Source organism: Parambassis ranga, chromosome 19 (assembly GCF_900634625.1).
Source record: "Parambassis ranga chromosome 19, fParRan2.1, whole genome shotgun sequence".
NCBI lineage: Eukaryota > Metazoa > Chordata > Actinopteri > Ambassidae > Parambassis > Parambassis ranga.
In genome coordinates this window covers 20,136,139-20,152,624 of record NC_041039.1, presented here as the reverse complement: position 1 = coordinate 20,152,624, position 16,486 = coordinate 20,136,139, and the positions used below count along the sequence as shown (strand labels likewise).

Here is a 16,486-nt window from a genome sequence, read left to right as displayed (position 1 = left end):
GTATGTGTGTGGGTGCGGAGATGGGTGTCCATAGCACCACAGTGGAAACTTGGTCGTAAGCCAACTGTTGCCCATGAGGGCTGGTAAACACACACTGCAAAGAATCACCTTCTCTGCACACAAGTGCCAAACACAATGTCAACTTGTTTCCATCACTCCATTCATGCCCACTCTCTTTCTGTTCCTCAGTCTACAGCTCTGGATCATGCTGCACTGGCTGCGTAATGTATAGAAAATCCAACTGTTGACACTTCTGCTCTTGATGCATATTGGGAGATATATTTAAAACCTGAATTGCCTCCGGTGTGAATCAAGTATGAGGTACGGCATCTGCTCTATTCTTATTGGACACAAAGGAGAGTATAAAGGCTTCAGGGTGAAGTGGTTTAATAGTAAACAACTCTGCAGGAAACCAGCCTTTGGACATTCACACATCTAGTGTATACATGCGATCTGTCAGCAGCGACCTCAGAGGACAGCATAGGTCTGAGTGAGGTCACATCTGACAACTGCCCCCCCATGCAACATCAAAACCAGATGTCTGATGAATTGCTCCTCATAAAAGATTCCTCTTTTACAATGGACCGTGGCATTGCCAAATAGGGAAAGACGGTTACGTGTGCATTGCCTGGTCGTTAAAATTCCTCTGAGTAATTCAGAATGGCCTCTAGACGTGTTCGTAGAGACAATCGGAAGAAAATTTCACAATCAGCTTATGAGTGTAGTGAAGCTGCAGCTGATGTCTGATTTATCTTCATCTGCCACGAACTACATCAATGCGGCGCTTTTAATAGAAAAGTCATGTCAGGTTATAATGAGGTTCATTCTCCCTGGCCCTTGACAGTTGCTGGAAAACAGAGCCAGCTGTTGGCTTTCACTTTTGATAACACAGTCATTGTTCCATCGCTTCCACATCTGGTATTACTGTCACTTTCCTCACATTTCCCAGAGTACGATATGATCACATTTCTTTTGGACACCACCTCAGCACTTGAAGGGTTTGGCTCTGATATGTTTTAAAAGGACCAACATTGTCACAACAAGTGTGCCTTGTGTTATAAGAGGGCTGTTTGTCGAACTTCATCTCTTTTCTCTTTTGTCTTATTATCTTCCGTTTCTGAAGTGGGAATCGTTTCTGTTTCTGAAACCATTTAGATAAAACAGCAATATCTCCCAGAAAAGTTACCTTACCTACCTCTGATAAGGAGGGGGAAAAAACAAAAATCTGGTCACACTTCAGCCGCTGTCCAGTGTGATACACTGCAATGAAAGGACTGCATGGCACTCAGTGAACATGTGCTGAGAGGTGATGGACAGGACCCGGCCTCCTTCCCTGCTCCTATCGCTCCCTGTTAGCGCTTCTTCTCCTCCTCCTGCTTCTCGCTAATCACAGCTGACAGAGGCTCTGTATGCGCCAATGGATATACAGAGTCAGGCTGACCTGAGTCTCAGCCGAAGGGGAATTAGAACAGGTAGAGAGAAGAAGAAAGAGAAGGGGGAAATGAAGAATATAGGGCTGTAAATGCAGGAGAAACGCATGACAAATACAGCTTGTCTAAAAGACAATGTTCTGTCTTCATTGTGATGCTGTGAGAAGACCAGATGTTCAGGGTTAAACGTGTGTGTGTGTGTGTGTGTGTGTGTGTGCAGGACTGCTTCTTTGTTTCGTGCTGCAGTAAAGATAAGTGAGATGTAATTGCTTTGCTGTCGTTGCCTATTTGCATATGGTGCATATATCCACTTCAGAAGAGGGGGTGCAGTCCCACAAGAGCATTACATGAACATCTGAGGGAAAACACGTGTGCCTCCTGAACTGTGAACACATATACATACTTATGAACCCAGGAGATCCGCTGTGTTGAAACATTGATGCCACCCCCTTCCACTGTGACGTAACAAAATCATCAGTAACACTTAAAAGTGAAATGATGGGATAAATATTTCAATGACCTGGTGGAGTGGGGACATCAGGGCAGCCATAGTATAGCCATAGCCATAGTATGCATGCATAATCTCTCGTTTCTCTCGTCAGCATCCTTTCTCATCAATTAAAAGTGAATTCAAAGCTGTTTGAACTTGGCTCTACTTAACCCTATAAAAATACCACACCAAACCACAGATCAAAATGAATCCCCTGAGATGTAACATGGCCTCAAAAGTTTGCCCCTAAATACACTATATTTATTCCACTCACACAGGGAACTCAGGGAAATATAGGTCAGCCACGTTTTATACAAAACAGATATTTGCTGTTTAATAATAAAAATATGAAATATATTTATTTATGTGTACTTAATGCATTACAAAACATGATATTTGAGAAACAAAAATATTTCGATATAAGCCGTTTGTAGTGAGGACAACGCCTGCTGGGCTGGCTGAGGAGGATTTGGGGGTTTCACTGCTGCTGCAATATCTTGCTCCCTGTGCGGAGAAGGAACTCGGGGGTGTGAATGATCTGAGACTCACGGCTGGGTTGGATAGCTGGTGACAAAACACTCTGGATTTGCCCCCTCAAATCGCTGAGCAGCAACCTGGCGGACTACTCACTCAAAGCTGCTTAAATTCCTCAGCAGCGTTTTGACGGGAGAAACCGGGAAGTGGCCAAACAAATGGTTTGTGACTGGCTGAATGCTCACAGGGAATGGGACTGATGTTTTGCAAAGACTGCTGCTGCTGCCGCTGCCGCTGCTCCTGCTGCTCGGACCGGGCCGTGAAGCCACAAAGCAATGAGAATGACAGCAGAAGTCAAAGAGACGGCGCGCCACAAAGGAGGGCAAAGCGGGACGTGTGCGTACAGAGAAGCAGTGCCCTAGATCTGTAACACGTCTGAGTTATCCTGTCATCCAGACTCATTTTTTTTTTGCTGTTTGGGGGGCAGCAGGTCCTTATCCCGCACCTGGAAAAACAAAGAGAATGCATTCCCTGGCAGCACATCTCCATGCGTAAATGGAGAGACATATGTGCGTATTCGGTGTACTTCTTCCACTATCCGTACAATAAATGATGTTTGTTTTGTCACTAACCCATTGTCCTGTCCCGTGACCACACTGCTATAGATGCATTATAGACTTCCTCATATTTCATATCTGCCATGAGTGATGGCGATGCCTGCAGAAGCTTACAGTACCGGTGCGCAGAGTAGCACCTGTGAAAAAAGCTTCCGCGCACCGGATCGCAATGGTTATGTGAAAACATGTGTCATCCCACTGTGCCGTGACCGTGGATATGAGTCGTGGGTGAGTCTGATGTTCTCAAAAATATGGAGTTGCCAGAGACTCAGGAGTGCGGTGTGTGTGGGGTCGCTTTCGGTTTTTCTCGCTCTGTTGGTCAAATGTGCAGACTGGAAAGCTGAAGCCAGCAGCAGCAGCAGCAGCAGCGCTGACAACAGACTCTCGCATTCAACGTCCCCCCTTCACTTCGTTTCAGGCTGCGCGGCGGAGCTGTTGCAAACTTGCCTGAGTGTGCTTTCGCCATTGTTCACCCTCATATGTGCCTTCTTTTGGGTCGGTGTGTACCTAATCCGCTGTGGGGTTCTAATCCAGACCACCCTCTCCCTCCTAACCGTGTGCCATCTGGGTGAAGCGGCGGCGTGGTCTCTTCTTGACGGGACAGATGAGCAGCTGTTTTCATTCACGACAGCGGCCGTGGTTGTGCTCATCTGCGTGGCCACCGGCGCACTCATGGTAGCACGACTGAACCAGGGCATATCGGTGATCGTTTTCATCAGCATAGTCAGGACTATCTCACTGTTCTCGCTGCACAAAGTGCGGGCCACTTGGAGACCGTACGTAGCGTACCTGGTTGGAGTGCTGGGCATCCTGCTGGCGAGGTATGCTGACAAGCTCCTTCCCAACCAAGGGAGACACAAGGAGGGCTGCACCCCCGTGACTGGAGCTAGGGAAGAGATCCCCGTGTTTAAAAGGCGCAGGAGGTCCAGTTCTGTGATAGCCTCAGACATGGCACACAGTCAATCCAACAGTAAGTCACATCGCAGGACCTCTCTGCCATGCATCCAGAGGGACCAGGTAAGAAGTTTCTGTCCCATTCAACTTTTCTATTTATTGTTTGTGGTTTGTTTTTTTTTTCTTACACGACTTTTGGATTTTGTGGCGATGTGCAGAAAGGTGGGAGCAGTGCACAAGCAATGAAACAAGGACTTTTGTCCATTTTATGACCCTGAATAGTTTTTATTTTCTATTTAGTTTTCTATTTTCTTTCAGTTTTTGTATTATTATTACTACAAGTCACAGGATGCTGGGGATGAACACGTTAAATGATCACTTCATACACCACACAATTATTATTATTATTATTATTAATTTTATTATTATCTTACTGTGAACTTGTCATATAGTTTTGAGCTATTTGCACTAATAACACATATAATTTTTCTCTTTAACTAAATTGTTTAGATATTAATTATTATAATTATTTTTAAACAAAAATATAGAATATTTTGTATTAAAATACATTATAATACATTTACATTATTTTTATTAATTATCAATTGTTGGACATTTTCCTCAACAACTCGTCCCGTTTCAGACCAACGTGATGCTTTTGCCTGTGATTTTTGGAATAAAGTACCAAATTTGGTCTGTTGTTGCTAAATGAAGGCTATTTCTGAAACAGAAGTGCAGATGAGAAAGGGAAACTCAGGATAACAATGTCAGTGATTCATCTCATCCCTAATCATTTATGTCAAATATGTTCCCCAGATGATCTCTCAGCCACTGCTCTTCTGCCTGGGACTTTAATGCCACTTGCTTCTCATCACTTATCAGGGCTTTCTGTCCTTAAATCCCAGGAATGTAGCAGCTCTGGCTTGATACTGATACACATGCATACCTGTGTTAGCAGGCGAGATGGAGAGAGAAGGGAGGGGCACACTCATGCTGACTCATATCACCTTCACAGTGTGTTTTTTTTTCCTTTTTTTGAAGAATCAGTGAGCATGCTGAGCATGTGAATGGGGGAAAAGGACTTTCGGAGTGATCAAAGCTGTCGTTGTGACCTGTGAGCTTGGTTAGGTCGGGAGATGAGAGGCTGCACTGTTGGCCCGGCCACTTGAAAGATGCCCTGAGCTCTCAGAGCTAGTTAGCGTTGTAGTGTACCTGTTTGTTTTTCTTTGTGGTCACACAGGCGCACACATAATATGGTACACAAATCGAATATGAAAAGATTCTTAGATATTTTTGAGTTTTTCCTGATTTAGGTGTTGAGGCTGAAGCTTACCCAAGTGTTGATTTTTGTTAATTTCATATGCAGTAGCTGCTTTGCTGCAGTGATGGAGTCAGGATGTGCACACATAGCATGTTGTGTTGTATTTACAGTTTCGTACATGTCTTTAGATATAAAAACAATGGAGCACATTCAGCATACAGTGACCATCTTTTCTGTTTGTTGTATGCGTGGCATACGGTGTCATATTAAAGAATCTCACATTTAAAGTAAAAGGCAAACTGAATACAGGTTAATATTTACCAAAGAAAACGAATTATTATTTATTCTTCACTTCGCACAGCAGCAGTAAGAGTGACACGAGATCCTAAACTCACAGCAGAAAATGCATGACAACACCAGACGTGTCAAAAACAGAGGAAGATGGATGTCATTACGTTTGGAATCAGACTCTATTACTTTAAAGAATTCAAGATGGAATTACTTAGAGAACAATAAAAAAACAGCCATAAAATCAGGACATTAGTCGTAAACAGCTTGCATTGATGCAACTATGCCAATTAACACGTTCTGGTCTGCTTCAGATTTTTTTTTTTTCTTGGAGCGATGTCTTAGTAATAGCTGGGGGAAGGAAACAGGATGGAAGTACCAGACAAAGAGAGCAAGCAGACGATATCATGCTGACATTCACTACATCTGTGCCTCTGTCATCTCAGCAAAAGCTGGAGTCCTCTGCTGAGAGACACCATGTGCCCTGTGGCACATGCAGACAGCAGAAATCACCATGTAAAAGTTGAGAACATATATATACACATTCATATATGACCGAAGCAGAGCGATCACTGTTTTGTTTTTCATCTCTGCATCTCATGTGACTGCTAAGCAGTTGACCAGTCGTTGTCTGTCTGTAATTGAGACACACATGGCGTACATATGCTGTCTTAACCGTGTCTTGTCTGTGTGGTCTGTAACGTGTAAACAAGGCCCTGCTGATCCACACTAGTCATCACCTCGCTCACACTGGGCTCTGGCCTCCCTGAGGGGGGTCAGACACACTTTTTTTGGGGGGACCACAATGCAACCACCACATGGTGATGGGACTAAGATGGAAAGTGGAAAATATGTAACCGACTATAAGTTTCTTGGAGCTTCTAACTTAGATCACCTGAAGAGGATGGTTGATGTTTGCCCCTTTTTGTAGTGTTCTGTAGAGTTATGGTGTTTTAAAGAAGCAGCATAACGAGGAGTAGATCTGCACTTTGTTGACCTGGCAATGTTTATATTACTGCTGTGAGTCTGAAGTGTTTGAAGAATGGTGTGAGGCTGGAAGGGTGATTACATTTGATACTTAACTTTGTTTTTCTCAAGAAGCTTTCTCTCATAGTCCTATAAAAGGGCCCTTCAGATGGGTAGTTACTGCGTAAAACAGTTTATGCAAAAAATAAATAGAGCAAAGAGGAATCCCTCTGTTTCTTCTTCCTCAGGAGTCTTAAAGCTGCCATGGTGCCTAAAAGATTGTTTAAGGCTGTTCTTAAATCTACACAACTGTAGAACAAACGCTCATTTTCCCTCCCTTTGATTACAGATGAGCTGCCATCATCTATCAGCTCACTAAATAGGAGCATTTTGCAATGCCAGGGTCGTCCTCCCTATCATGAAAGTCATTATCAGCTGATCTGATAGCAGTTAGTAGGGGGCCTCCGTGGGATACTTCTTCTTCTTCTTGGGTTAATAGAAAATGACAAGCCAGTCTCCTGTGTTCCAGCTGGGGGATATTGAACTGCAGGACGAGGTGTGGACTTGTGGTGTGGATCGCTTTTCACAGCATGTAAGGAAATTTGAATCCAAGGTTCTCCTGCTGCAGACATAAGCTCGGTTGTAGATCTTGTCTTCGTCACACACAGAGGAAAGCAGTGAACAGCCAATGTTTTTAATATGACCTACCTGAGTTGTACAGTTTGAGAAGAACCAATTATACCCCGTTCACACTGGGGGAAAAAATGTGGCTCAAGCAGGATTCGGCTGCATCCTGATCAATCCAGTGTGAACACCTCGAATCCGGCTGTATCCAGTTTGATTTCAATCCGGCTAGATCCACCCACGAGAGGTGGATCTAGGGGCGCGACACGGGACAAAAAAACGCATGACGCATGCGCACAAGCACACGCGGTCATACCAGGCGTGAATGGACTCTGTATATTACGAGGCGCTACCTAGTGGTTTGGAGGACAGCAAACATGCTGGATGAAGCCGGATTGAGTGCGGACACAAGTGTGTGCTAGCCAGATTTGAAAATAGGTCTGAACGCATCCAGCTTAAAGGCTGTCTGGGCTCAATCCTACTCTAGCTGGAATGACTTTAGTGTGAACGGGGCCTTAAGAGAATATGACACATTAGAAACCACTCCCCTTCTCCCAGTAAACTCCACCCCGTGACTAAGTGCTCTGCTCTCTGTCCTCTCACTGACACCAACACAAATATTATCCCAACCAGAGGAGGAAATTCTTTCTTAACTTGGATGATAAAGATATTCTTGAAATCTATGATAATGACTTCCTGTGGAATGGGATCCAAACACAATTACTGATGCTGTTGTAAATGTTTCCTCTTACTCTATTTTTGCTGCAACCGTCCATAATTGAATTGTGTTCGGGATGGAGGAGGTTGTTGATAGCCTGTAGGGCAGTGATTTACAACTGCGCACTCTCATCCCAAATAGCTTGTTTGTATTCTAAAATACATAGCCTCCTGGGATATGTATTTTATTTTTTTTTGTACTTTTTTTTTCTGACTGGACATGCCTCAGGGCTAGAAATGGGCTCATTGAAAGTCTCACTCTGCACTTGGAAAGGAAGCTGATATCAGCATGGGGTTGTGTGTCTTGTGATTGGGCGATCCACTTCACACTTTCAATCCCCATTCAGTCCCACTGTATTAGCTGCACTGTGCGTGTGTAAGGAGGAGGCGAGGGGTGGAGGAATTGGGGTAGGGAGGAAAGTAGGTCATTCGAGGTTTTGTTTAGTAGCCAGGCAAAACAGCAGACTTACTCTTACCCCCCCTGAATGGTGGAAGAGTCTTGCATTTTGATGGATGCAGCGAGCAACGATCGTGCTCATGCTCCACATTTATGTGCGTTACCTCTGTCATGTTGGCTACTCGGTGTGAAACCACATCACGCCTGTCTATGTTACGATGGCCAGCTCCCTCGGTGTTCAAGGTCAAATTTGACCATATTACAACGTATTTGCATAGTCATGATAACTTTGTTGCCACTGAGGTTACACAAATGGAAGCAGCTGGTTCACAGCTCATTATCTTTTATTTAAGTTTATTTACGTTCTTGTTCAAGCTTGACTTTTTCCGTTAGATATGCCTGATGTGCACCTCTTGGAAAGACTAAACCGTGATTGTTCTGCTAGGTAGCATCATATTTCCTCCAACATATTTCACTACATTAAACCGATAGATAAGGAAGAGAAGGAAGAGAACCTGAGGTTCTTCTCAGGACAAGACTAACTACTATGAACGTGTCCATGTAGAAAGTGGACAAAAACAAATGCAGCAACATAAAGATTCCAGCAGCAACTACCATTCTGTAGGACACAAAAGCACATCAGTGCAGTATGCATCCTCGCTATGATGAAGATCACATGCATGTGTTCCATGTAGATTTAACTCAGAGGTTTAAATAAAGCTCGATGTGTACACAGTGGATGCATTACCTATAAGACAGCGAGCAGCAAGTTTAAGGAATCTGTCGCAGCACAAAAAATATTATGTATTAAAAAGCAGACTCTTATGCTAAGCTAATAATGCCATTCTTTATATTCCAAATTTAATAACCAAAAAGCTATAATTATTATTGAAGTTATAATTATTATTGATTATAATAAAGGCCAAAACAACAAAAAAATGAGACCCTACTGGAAATAAAGCAGAATTATCCTTTAAACCCTGCATTACATAGCTCAACCATCTGTGTCCAATTCTTTCATTACCTTCATTCACAGCAACAAGAGTAGCTCATATCCTGATTGTCTCCCTGCATCTCTGATCACCTAAGCCAACCAACCCAGAGGTCCAGGACTAAATTGAATACCCCTCTCTTCCCTACCCCTGGCACGACGGTGCTCTGGTTCCCTTCTGATTACCATGGAAATTGCGGACGTCTGTGTGAGCGTGTGTGTGTGTGTGTGTGTGTGTAGTGCCAGCAGCTTGATGGCTGCCAGCTGCTGCAGGCTGAGAGGTTGAATCCGCTCTGAGAAACCTGGAGGGCCTCTAACCACAGACACAACCCAACGCAGCTGGAACTGCTAGACAGGCGCAGGCCTCCAGTCCTAGCACACATCACACATATTATCACCTCCGCTTCCTAATAACTGCCTTATATTTGAATAGAATGGTTGAATGTGAAATGAATTACAGATATGTTTTGTATGTGTAAGTCAGTTGAAGGATAGATTACATGCTGTACTTTACTCTGCTGTCTGCTCTGGACTATTATTATTATTATAATGGCCATTATGTCAAGTTTTCGGTGTTACCATATGAGATCGAGTATTTCTGCAATGGAGATGAGCAGAATGTTCTTGGCACAAATGTGTGTGTGTGAGGCAACGATGACTATTTTGTAAGCATCTGTTACTTTATGTTTAAACTGAGCTGGATATTAATGTTTTTGATGTCTGAGTTTTGGAATCATAACAATAAGAACATTGTTGTTGATCATTTATTTTGAACATAATTTTTTTTTATATAGGTGTCACCCCCTAATATGGTGTGATGGAAATGGTGTTTTGAAAGAGTTATGAAAGAGTCATGTGGTTTTAGTGCCTTACCAAATAGCTGAGTTTGTTTTTCACTGGCAATCAAACTTCTCTATTGTTTATATGTTATAAAATCAATGTCTTTTTACGTATTTGTTCCGGAAGTACTTGCTTCAGGGGACTGAATGGAGCACCTCGAGCTTTCATCTATATTTATCATCTCATGGGCCCTTTCAATCACACAACAAACCCACCTTTAAGACAGTAATCCCTTAGACAAGGGGACATTTCTGTGCTTGTGCTGCTCTGAAGGTTTAGCCCCCCCACCCCACCCGCCTCTTCTCTGCACACTTCCCCCCCTGACCTGAGCCAACACCACCATCCTGGGCTGTCACCAGGTGTGCAGCTGGCCTCTGCTGAATGAATAGACATTCTCAAATTGCCCCGGGAAGTGTGTGTGTGTGTGTGTGCGTGTTCGTTCGTAAAAGGGAGGTAGAAGTGGAGGGGGGTGTAGCTCTAGACATAAATAGCTGCAGTCAGTAGAATGTGTGAAAAACAAATGGAAGAAACTGTTAATTTAAACTCTTAGATGTGCACGTTTTGGGACAGCTGTGTCCCCAAAAAAATTGATCTCCTGGCCTCATCATGTGCAGTAGGGTTCACAGAGGAAGCTCAGCTAATCCCAGGTCAGGTCCAGTGTGGCCATTGTGTCTGCGTTAGAAACAGAGCAGGCCACAGTTTCTGCTGCCATGACTCATTTAGCAAGCAGGAACATTTTGAACCCCACTGACTAGGGCTGTCCAATAAATCCAAACATAGTCAGCTATTAATTGATTATATATTTCAAGAGCATGACAAGGGAGGCGGTTTTCAGTGATGGATGACTGTATTTAGTAATCCATTGCCTGGTCGGTTTCTTATGGTTTCATCTAGTTAGGCTCTTGCAGATATTTTATTTAGTTCAAATCATACATGCAGCATTAAGTTGTCCCTTAAACATTCCAGCCTCTCTGTTTCACCACATGACTACTGTACTATATTATTTCCAAAATACCGGCGGCTGAAGAGGAATTCAGATCTGTTACTTATGTAATGTAAAACAATTTGTCTGTACAGATGTGGTGGAAAGTAACTAAATAATTAGTTTTGAGTGTCCACGTACAGATCCTGCATGCTACAATGAGGACATGTTTTTGTCGCTACATTTACACTTTATTGTACCTTGTCAATAAAGTCTCATTTGTTAATGTCAAAATAATGTTAAAAAAACACTTAAAGTTACATCCATCTCAGCCGCTAAGATGTTTTATTGATGTTTGAATTGAAAAGGTAAATACAGTACCGTACAGGCCAGCCCATCAGGGATGAATCTTTCCTCAAATATTTATGCACCGTTCATTTTCTTTTTATAAAGGGGAACGGTTGACAACGGAAAAAACTGTGAGCTGGAATGACTTTGTTATCGTTTTAGAGATCTCCTCTGGTTTTTCTTCCCGCTCTCGAGTCAGTTGCTCAGAGGTTGTTGAGGAGAAGCCATACATTGTGGCTGTTTTTCTTTGTTTATGAAGTAACAATTCGTTAACATTTGAAAAAAAGTCTATTTCTGATCTTCTTATTTTGCTTTTTGCTTCTTTAAATGAATATATATAATACGTCTAGTGATGCACAACTCCTTATAAACAGCTATACAGTGAGTTACTGTATATATATATATTATTTTCTGTATACTTTTGACACATTACTCAACGTCATATATACTATATATAGTGTTTTGGTGTTGTGTCTGGAGCTTGCAGTGATCTTGCATTCCTTACTGTAAAGTATAGCATAGAAACATAAGACATCTATTCTCCTTTAGTCAAATATTTAAGAATTGTACAGTGCAGCACACTGTGCATTTTATTACCTTCCACTGAAAAGTAAACATGTTGTAAAAGTGTTGTTTTAAGAGTACTTTCCCTCAGATAGGCTATATTTTCCTGTTTTACTCCTCATGTATTTGTAGGCAGTTCAGACAGCAGGCTGCATGTCTCTCTAGCTCAGTGCGTGGTGCAAGGAAAAGTGTTATTGTAACCTCTGCCTGGTGAGCCCTCCCTGTCCTTCCAGCCTGCTGCCTCGCTGGCTCACCATGAGCCTGTCTGTCCCTGCAGCCAACAAGGCTTCTGCTGTTCCCTGCTCAATGCTATGTTTTACTCTCCAAATACATTTGTGAAAAAAAAAAAATTAAAAAAAAATCTGTCTGTACATCTCTCTGTCAGCCGGGCTGTTTCACCCCTTGCAGTGGCAAGGCTTAGGGTTTGGGTTAAGGGCTGTTTTTTTACAGTCACTTTCAATTAAAAGTGCAATGTATAGCTGTGGGTCAGTGCTGAATTTGCATGATGGGATACAGTTTCTATATGTTTTTTTTTTTGTGAATGCACCGTGTATGAACAAATAGCAGTGTTGGAATGCAGGTTATGATGCTCAGTTAAACCACATTGGTCACATTTTTGAATCCACTCAACAAAACAGAAACACAAACAGAAACTGCTAATAGTCAGCTCAACCGAATTATATTATATTATAGCTATTTTTGTTAATTAAAAATAGCTATAATTGGGGGTAAAAAGCAGTCAGTCCATTTCATATTTATCTAGTACTTCAAAGAGAAGAAGTTTGTGTATTATTATTTTTTTAAAATAGAACAGCAGAAATGTTTTTTTTATTCCTTCAGTGTGCCAAGCTCAATAAATATTTAATTTATGTTCAAAGTGAGGGTTTGTCTTAAGTTGACATTCACTTGTTAGGTACATGGTGAGGACAAGACACCCAAAAAAAAGGCCCCAAGATATTCCCACATTTGCAGGAGTTCAACTGCTCCCTGTATTATTCAGTTTGAAAGTGTGAGTCTGTTCAGTTTTTAGAGAACTGGTGAGACGGAAGCAGCAACTTTGCCTTCCACTCAGTCTAGATTCCAAATTGCTGCACAAGCTTTTTTTTTTTTTTTTTTTTACTCAAAAAAAAGTATGATTAAGTTGTGTTCCCCTCCACAACTAGTGATATCCACTGTAACCACCTGCAGATACACACACGCTGGTTAGGTATGGTCACATTGATTTGTTGCTGCCGTCAACATTGCCTGGAGACAGAAAAAGATGTCAAGGCTGACGTGTTCTTATGGAAGTGACATCCGCTTTTGCTCTGTAACAATCAATCAATGGCTGTGTGTGTGTGTTGTGGTAAGACAAACCCTGTGTAGTGTACATAGTGGACTGCTGGTTTCAGGCACCCCTTCCTGACTACGATAGCCAAGCTCAGCAGCTAATAGATTTAGTCCAATAATTCAACTCCTTAAATCAAGAAGTCAGAAAAAGAAAACATGCCATGACAACATGTGAACCTCGCTGATAAGACACAGGGCATTGGTTCATAAAAACTTCAAATGAATTCCCATCCCCAGGTCTTCAACCAGACAGAATTCTCCCTGTGTTGTAAAGAGAAAAGGTGAGAACAGGGACTTAAAACAACGGGATTCAGATTAGAATAGGCACACTGGGCTTCTATTTTAATGATTATGTGCCTGGGGCCACCACCAGATTCTCTCGTCACACACACACTCTCTATAATGTTTTCCATTAGCTGCTGTTCCATTCATACTCTGGCCCCTGCCTCGTCTCTTTCAGGACTGGACAGCTGGAATGAAATTTCTCTTCTCTTCTCTTCTCTTCTCTTCTCTTCTCTTCTCTTCTCTTCTCTTCTCTTCTCTTCTCTTCTCTTCTCTTCTCTTCTCTTCTCTTCTCTTCTCTTCTCTTCTCTTCTACATCAGTTCTCTTCTCTTCTCTTCTCAACCATTGATTTTGGATCACCACTAAGAATGTCAGTTCTGTGTTTAGTGACCAACATGATCTCATGCACCTTTGTACTTTGTCGATAAATCTTTTGAGATGTATCCTTTTTTTTTTAATCCCTCATTGTTATTATTGTTATTCTATGAATAATTAAGCCGGAAGCTGGATCTTGCTGTCATGGTCAGAGCCATTTCAGCATTAACATTCAGGAATTGTGATAGATTTGGCCAGTTATTCATCAAGACTGTAGAAAAAGCGTTTCCATTGTAAGGATGAGGAAAGGCATGTGGTGGTTTTGGCAACTCTCCACAAACTGGAGAGGCAGAAGGACTTTTGACGTCATCTGGAAACGTGACCCACTTCTCAAGAGGCAAGAAGCCTTGGGCTGGTTGAGCAGATGTTGCGCAGATGAGCCTGCGTGCACACAAACACACACAGAGACACACACACACACACACACACCAACACCTACTCTGTATGCACACATTCTACTCTGCCTCTATTTTCCATTAAGATGCCCACAGAAAATGAAAAAAAAATGGCACAGGAACGTTAGCCGGGGTCTCATTTGGGTTTGTGGTTGTGCACAGGCGTGAACTGATGTAGTCGCCTGCTTGTGTGCTGGCAGAAGAGGTAAAGCCTGACAAAAGGGGAGGGTGTTGGTTAGTGGGTCAGTCAGGTCATGGTGGATTTTCTCAAAACATGTCTCAGAGGGGTTAAAAGGAGCCTGAAGCAGCTTCTACTGTATGTCTTTCAGCTACATTGCTTTTGTTATGTAAGGTGGAAGTTCCAGCTCTCTCCAGTGGCTCCATCAATCTTCCCCTCCTGCCATCATTTCAGATGTTACATAAAGCCTTCCTTTCCGGTCTGTCAGTCAGTTAGATGTGTTGTTGCGCTATTAGCTCTCTTTATCTCTGTGCTATTTGCACTTTTTATTGAAAATGCAAAGCTGATGTAACAGAGTTATAACAGCCAAAGCTACACAGGAGCACCAACACTTTTACCCCGTTCACACTGGGGAAAAAAATCTGGCTAAAGCGGGATTCGGGCCTATCCAGATGTTTTTTTTCTGAGTGTGATCTAGCCGGATTGGCACAAATGTGGCTCAGGTGTAAACGCAAATGTAACCGGAATCCGGCTAGCGACATGCAACTTCCGGTTAGCGATGCGCTACTTCCTGTCCACGGGGCGTGACACGGGACAAAAAACCGCACAACGCATGCGCACACGCGGTCCTGTATATTATGGACTCTGTATATTACGAGGCGCCACCTAGTGGTTTGGAGGACAGCAAACCGGATTGAGTGCAGACACAAGTGTGTGCTAGCCAGATTTGAAAATAGGTCTGAACGCATCCAGCTTAAAGGCTGTCTGGGCTCAATCCTACTCTAGCTGGAATGACTTTCTCCAGTGTGAATGGGGCCTTTGTGACCTGCGACATTGTTTTCTGTTGTTATCGTTTTGGTTTCCAGCAGCAGGCAGCTTTTCTGAACAAAAAAGTTTTCGAAAACATGTTAAAAAAATGATGTGGCAAACATATGTGCAGCATTTAGCAGTTATTTCTCATGCACTACCATATCACGTTGTACTTTGTCCTGTGTGTGTTGTAACCAGACATTAACTGACAGGCTGAGAAACAGGTGCTCAAGAACTGTAGTTCCTCAGATGGCCACGTAAGACCGGCTCCATGTCAAACTATTGACAGCCTAACACAAAAAAAGTTATATCATGGATTAGAGTTGTGCATAATAGTGTAGTGGCCATATTGAGTGGCAGGTGGGTGCTGTTTCAGGTCAGTTGCTGCTCACTGCAATAGCTGCGAGACCACCTCAACTCCACGCATTCTCCACCACTGTGCCCATATTTGGATTTAGTGGAAGTTAGGCTGACGCAGGCTATTGCCATTTGAGTTTACTACTACATTAAATCACAATGTTTATAGCCTATTTTGAAGAAACTAGTGTGCAGAAAGCAGTTTTAGTCAAATGTCACAGATGTGTCTTGCTCTCTTTTAAGTTTATAGCAATTTCCTGGAATCTTTGAAATGATTTGAACCACTTTTGATGGATATTTTGGGATTTCATCTATGTTGCATTAAAGGGTCCTTAATGAGGTCAGAGACTTTCTGCATTTGAAAAAAAAAAATAAAAAAATCATTGATTCACTATCTGCCAAGCCACAGCTGGCAGTCAATTTCCAGTTTCAGAGAAAGATCTGCAGATCCCTGTTCTATGGAAAAGGCAAACATCAATGCCTATTGATCTAATTTCTAAGCTTATGTTTGTACTATTGATATGTTGATAATGTTTGCTTTTTAATCTAGTGTCATTCTGGCAGCCGTGTCCATTTCATTTGTTGCTGCTCTTTCCCTGGGGAAGCAACAGAGGCTTCGGGCAGATGTTTCAGTCGGGCCCTGTTTTTCCTGTGTGTTCAGAATTTAGACAAAGTCGGGCAAAACAAAATGGTGGCTCCTCTAGAGGTTGCATATACAGCATATGATGAGCTCATTATTTCTGAAATGTCAGTGGTAATGAAGATTGGTCACCTTCAAGAAGCAGCTCAATTTACCATGACTGAGATCCTTACGTTTCTCGTCACGCCCAGTTTCTTGTTGCTCAGGGACGGTGAGTGGAGAGCAAAACCAACAACATTACATGCTTATACAGATTATTCCTGCCTCATTTTGCACTCGCACATGCACACATAACA

At 42.5% G+C, this 16,486-nt stretch overlaps 1 protein-coding gene across 3 annotated transcripts in view; it reads left to right on the top strand.

Annotated features, from left to right (window-relative positions):
• Positions 1 to 2,454: 2,454 nt before the first annotated feature.
• The window catches only part of LOC114452391 (cGMP-inhibited 3',5'-cyclic phosphodiesterase A-like), a 58,887-nt gene continuing 44,855 nt past the window's right edge, over positions 2,455 to 16,486 (top strand). For all 3 annotated transcript variants that reach the window (XR_003672257.1, XM_028431677.1, XM_028431676.1), the window contains exon 1: positions 2,455 to 4,028. Coding sequence is in view for 2 of the 3 variants with exons in the window: in XM_028431677.1 (XP_028287478.1) it covers positions 3,102 to 4,028 (927 nt within the window). In the remaining variant the exon portion in view is untranslated. The remainder of the gene's footprint in view (positions 4,029 to 16,486) is intronic.